The sequence below is a fragment of the Seriola lalandi genome, unplaced genomic scaffold, assembly GCF_002814215.2.
Source record: "Seriola lalandi dorsalis isolate HSWRI2012SDOR001 ecotype SW California unplaced genomic scaffold, Sedor1 jcf7180002054332, whole genome shotgun sequence".
Taxonomy (NCBI): domain Eukaryota; kingdom Metazoa; phylum Chordata; class Actinopteri; order Carangiformes; family Carangidae; genus Seriola; species Seriola lalandi.
The window spans coordinates 1,374,282-1,380,308 of NW_019524885.1; the positions used below are offsets into that span (position 1 = coordinate 1,374,282).

The 6,027-nt window shown below is 38.5% G+C and overlaps 1 protein-coding gene across 4 annotated transcripts in view; it reads right to left on the bottom strand.

Annotated features, from left to right (window-relative positions):
• Positions 1-182: 182 nt before the first annotated feature.
• snx30 (sorting nexin family member 30) overlaps positions 183-6,027 on the bottom strand; it is a 14,450-nt gene continuing 8,605 nt past the window's right edge. For all 4 annotated transcript variants that reach the window (XM_023407273.2, XM_087174246.1, XM_087174247.1 and 1 more), the window contains 2 exons: positions 5,789-5,941; positions 183-4,844 (listed from right to left, as the gene is read on the bottom strand). In XM_023407273.2, the coding sequence (XP_023263041.1) occupies positions 4,767-4,844; positions 5,789-5,941 (231 nt within the window). In that variant the 3' untranslated portion in view covers positions 183-4,766. The remainder of the gene's footprint in view (positions 4,845-5,788; positions 5,942-6,027) is intronic.

The window sequence follows — 6,027 nt, forward strand, 5'->3', positions numbered from 1 at the left end:
TTTAAAGACTCTTATCTAAACCTTCCAGATCCATGTTTTTGTTACATCTTTGTAAGGGAATTATTACTATACATATTTTCATCAAATAATTACTTTTTTTTGCGGTCACAATACATTTTAATTGGCGAAAACATACAATGTTACAGGAGAAACAAGAAAAATCAGACCAGAGCAGGAAAATATCAAATGAATTCTTTCTTTTTATTATTGGTCCGATATATCCAAAAGATCATTTGAGGTAAAGATAAATTGCATCGAAAACAACATCAATATACAAGCTTATTTATAATTACAACGAGATGTTATTCACATCCAAATGTACAATACGGACTCTGAACGTAAACAGTACACACTGGGGAGGAACAGAAATAAAAAGACTGAAGCTTGAGATTCACACGCTCATAAGTCGTCTGACTTTCTACCTTTCGTACAGGTTTGATTGGTCAGGTTCTTCCTGTTTCGCAAATCAGATTCTCACTTCATGTGTGAATGTTCGTGAGGAAGACAGGAGGAAAAGACGGGGACATTTGGCTTAAAAATATTTGATTTGTACATTAAAGAAAAACAAAACACCCCCCAACACACACACACACACACACACACACACACACACACACACACACACACACAAAACCAAAAAAAAAAAAAAAAAAAAAACACAATTCTCCCCGTTTTATAGGCTTGTACATTGGTAGCTATCATAGTCGTCCCTGTTTGCTGAGTTAACCTGAATTAGCTGTGCAGGCAATGCCTTCTTAATATTACAGAATATTACAAACAAACAAAAAATATGTCTGAACCAAATTTAGTTTTTGTTCAATTTTTTTTTTTTAGCAGACTTTTCTGCCAGGGGGGTGGAGCTTCGTATATAGTGCAACAATAAATCAGCAGGCACACAGTATAAGATGGGGCTTTTACAATGGCTATGAATAAGGAGAAGTAAATTCATTTGAGAACTGTCATCAAGGTTCCAATGAGCATCAAAAATAAAAATAACATTTTTCATACCTCATATTTTGGTTATGCAAGACTTGCATTGTTACCACAAATCTCCAAAACTCCTTCTAAAATGTATTAATCTTCACATACTCAGTGGAACCCCAACAATGATCTTCTTATCATACAAAAATAGACTCAGCTGTACCGTATATAATTCAGCTGTACATTGGAGTATATTGAATATACAGAATATTGCCATTAGAGCAAAAAGAAATTTCAGTCAAGTCTGAGTGACCTCAGAACTTGTGCATGCTCAAGGTCAGGTCACTTCATCAGGTCAGTACTGTTACTTCATTTACACCAGAGAGCAAGAAAGTCTACAGATGCACCGATGCCTCTTATTTTTTTAAATCACTGCCCCGATAGCAACGATTCACAGTGCTCCGCTGTTAACAATCCAGTAAACAAAACAGATCTACAAAGTAAAGAGTGATCAGAGTTATTCCATTATTATATTCTTTTAGTTTTATCATGTTTGCTACATTTCCTGTTCCTCAGTTGTTTATCAAGTCAATATAATAAAATGTACCTGGGTTACAGTGAACAGTTTATTTTTGCTGGAAAGATGTAGAAATCAAGTCAGATGCCCTCTCCACAGCACTACTAGTGGTCAAAAACTCTACAAGGGTACCTTTAACTTTGCTTCGTTTCAGTGCATTACCTTAAAATATCTTTAGTTGCGGTGCTTGTTTTGATAACTTGTGACATTGAACATAAGAAGGATGTAAAATGAGCAAAACCCTATATTATAGAGTAACTGTGCTTTTAAAGAAGTGGTTTAAGGATAAAAATGGAGGTCTTCTTCTACAGTATACGTGAAACACTTCTTACAGGATTTTAATATTTTGGTATTCTGATATACAAATAGAGGAATTTAGCCTTCTAGCATCAGTGCATCCATAGTACTGTCTGCTGTGGCTGCCTAAACACTGGACCACAGCAATTCTTCCTGCTCCGGCTAACTGGCTGCATTCAGCACGCACAATTAAAAATACAATATTCTTCATGAATCACTTCCCTGATTTCTGGCAGTAAGAGGAAGCAGTGGCTGCTTCATGCTTTTAGAGCTCAAGGGGAATGACGACCATAAAAAAAAAAAAAAAAAACTGACAAAGACCTAAAACAAGCAGATGCAGTCACTTCATCTCATCACCGTCTTACAGCACTCGCATTTGGCTACACTGAGAGCAGCCTCAGTAAAGTGGCATCAGCGCGAAAATGAAGAGGCCTCCAAAAATGATCAGATAATAGGGCACCATTTAAAAAGAAAGAAAACAAAAAGGAGATTTGTGTTTTAAAGAAGCATTAAAAAAGCTGAGATTATGGTCATTTTGCTACGTCACTGCCCAAAATCAGCACCTTTCTGAAAATGCTGTCAATAAATAAAAGAATACTAAAACAAAACTCTTCTTCAAACAGAAGTGATTAACACATCTGACTGAAAAATAAATGTTTCCCCCTGTTTATGAGGCTACAAAATGTGATATCTCTGCCACAAAATCATTTATTTTCGCTACTTAATGCTGAATGTAACAATGTAGCGATACAGCTGAGGACAGTGGGGGGGGGATAAAAACGCTTTAAGTTTTTATATATGGGAGGGAATAATGCTAAACTCAGCAACGCCACTAATGACATTACTGTCAACCTACAGTAACTCTCTGGATGCTCAAAATACATCTTAGTAAAAAAAAAAAGCGGTCACTTAATAAAAGAGGGTTCAGCAAAGTAGCAAAGAAAAAAAAGTGAATTTCCTTCAAGGCTCGTCCACTTCAGCAACAATTTGAGCCACAAAACTTTTTTTTTTTTTTTTTTTTTTTTTTAAATAGAGGAAACCAGTGTGACGCAAAAAAGCTCTTGGTCATACATGCTGCTGCTGCTGCTACACCCTTAAAATGTTTCCCGTGAGTCACAGCTAAGCAGACAAGGTCAGAGGCTTCAACAGAACCAAACTGCAAAGCTTATGTCCACATTTCTGAGTCATTTAGATTCATACTAGGAGAAATAAATTGTTTACTTAAAAGAAGTAGCATTAACTTTTAAACTAGAGGCTGTAGCACTCAAAATGTAGTTTTTAAAAATGTCTGGCTCCGGCCCGAGAAGCCTTCAGAAAACTCTTTTAAGCACCACTTTATCCAATTCCTCAGGTGTTTACATGAAACAGCAGATATTCCACAAAAGAAGAAAATATGAACAGGAAGAGACATGCCGGAAAAATGCTGTTTGTTTCTCTGTAAGCCAGCAACGTCAACATTTTTAAGCACTGAAGATAAACTTTTCTAAAAAAACAAGATATAATTCTATTAATGCGGCATGACAAAGCCATGTGTTCCTGATGTTTTTGTTTCAGAGATATGATGTAAATGAGAGTCACTGAGGCAGATTACGGCAAGAAAATAACATTTGACTCGAAAACATTCTTCAAAAGCATCGACACCTGATTTTTTTCACTTGCTTAAAGAGAATAAAGTAAAAGTGTACCGATACAGTCTTCACCTTCCACTTCCTCTGTGTGTTTTTCATTGGGTAAATCTGCCCGGTGAGCCATTTAGCATCCCCAGCTGAGTTAAAGCCTTTGCTTCTAGAAGAGAGCTGAAGTCACAACAGCACATACATTTGGCAGCACACTGTTCAGCCACCAGTTGCAAAAGGATGAAAGCTATTAGCAGTTTGACCACCAGATGGCGCTGCTGCATTGCACTCAAAACGCAAAAGTATAACCAAATCAGGCTCGACATTCAACTCAGACACCCACACCTGTGCCGTCACTGTCAAATGCAGCTTTGCCTCGTTGTCTACTTATCTGTTAAGGTGTGGAGCAAAAATAGCCCAAAAAAAAAAAAAGTTTAAAGTTTCCCTTTGTAGAACTAACAGAGGCTTCTCTACTGAGGTCGCTGCGCCGCCTGCAGGGACACGTCGTGAACCTCTGATGCCACAGCAAATTCAAGTCTCTGTAAGATGATTTTTCTTAGTAACAATGGTTTGCAGAGGGAAATTAGGAAAACTGTAAAGCTTATGAACTTTTGGAAAATGGGTCAACAGTAATTACAAATACAAGATTTTATGGGCTAAAACACAAAAAAAAAATTATGAGACGATTGTTAAGTATAAAATATTTGTTTCTTATTTACAGTCAATATGATGCCTTTAAGAGATGAAAAAGTCTCGTTTCAGTGGAGAGTTTAGCCGTCTACCGTTTTCACTGGCTTTCACAACCTGACAGGGAAAGAAATCTTGGGGATGCTCCAAATAGTTTTACTTTAATTTAAGATACTTCGCACCCACTCAAAATTTCTTTATCTGCCTTCAAAAACTGTTTTCTGCAAGGCTGAAGAGTTATCCTTCACATTTGGCTCAACATGAACATGGAGAGAACAAAAAGAAAAAGCGCCTCTCTGAGACCGCAGTTAAATAAACACAAATAGCATTGGCAACCGACTGTTAATTGGAAATATGAAGTAGAAAAAGTCAATAAGAACAATGACCAAAAAAAAAAAAAAAAAAAAGTCTGTACATAGTAGGTCTCTCCTCTTTCGCTGCTGTCCTTGAACGCACCGTTCATTACCTCTTTTGCAGGTCAGATCGTCGAGAGAGAGACGACTCCCCCTCCGTACAATCATCTGAAGAGAGAACAGGGGCAAAAGTCCAGCAGTTCCAGTCTGCTGCCCGGTTGGTCCTTTTCCTTGGCATGAGTGTGAGTGTGATACAGAGAGGGAGAGAGAGAGAGAGAGAGCGAGAGATAAGGGCCAGGGACATGAGGTGATGTTTCAGTTCGTCTCGCTCGTTTTGTCCTCAGTCTGTTTGTCCTGGAGGAGAGTTATGAGCGACTCCCACGCTGCCTGGCACTAGGAAGGGTGGAGATGGGCGAAGAGTCAGTTGATGGAGGGAAAGAATGAGGTGAGAGGGAAAGACAGAGAGAGGCAGAGGCAACTTCATGCATTTGTTTTACATTCTGCATTTCTATCGTTTCTGACTTTTGTGTTTCAAAGTGGCTCGTTTAATGGGTAAGATAAGTCTGGGAGAGTAAGTGAAAAAGCAGCTCTTGTTTATCCCTAAAAGTCCCCACTTAGGCGCCCCTTGAGCAAAGCATTTAACTCCTCTCTGCTTCAGTGGATCACACTGCTGTTGTACTGGGCAGCTTCCATGTGAAAGGGAGTATATCTGCGTGCTTCTGCTAGAGAGCATTCATCTTCAGTGAATCCACCCTGGATAAATAAAGGTCAACAAGAGCTCAGCTAGTGCTCTGTTGGATCTGGTCCCAAAGCTCAGCTGGCTACAGATGCTAGATTATTTAAGAGTATTGACTTGTTACTATGTGTTTACTATGGATCTGTCGCCTGAAAGAAAATAATCTCATTGACAATGATTAGGGCTGGGCATCAAACATCAATACTTTTTAAATTCTATCTGCAGAACTGAGTATTGAAAACATTTCTTAAGGTTGAATAATAATGCGTTTAATGTCAATTATCAGAAATGTGGCTTTTGTTCAATGGATATTTATATAGAAATATCTTTAAACTGTCCAAAAACATCTCAGTATCAATATATTTTGAAAGATACTCAGCCCTAACGATGACTAACTTCTACACTGACACTCTTCTATTTTTAGTGTGATTGTGGGAAACATGGAAACCTGCATCTTCTTTGTCATAATTTGTTTATTGGTGGGTGTGAGGGCTCTAAATTCTTCTATGTGTGAATACATTTTAACACCCAACACCCCAAAGTCCATGTTTTTGCAGTGTTTTCAAGTCATTGCATGAGTGCTTTACAGCAGCCAGCGTACCTTTTCATAGTAGTTGATGTTTTTGTCGGCCATGCCGGTGAGAAGCTGTTTGAAGTCCTGTCTCTTGTTGCCCTGCCAGCGCTCCCAGTCCGCCTTAAGGTCAGCGTTGAAACATTCCACTTTGTCCTGGCATTTCTCCACCTCCATCGGTATCTACAGCGAGGCAGAGAAAACTACAGCTACAGGGGGGTTTGAAGGGACATAATCCGAGACTACATTTTATAGGACTAGACTCACAG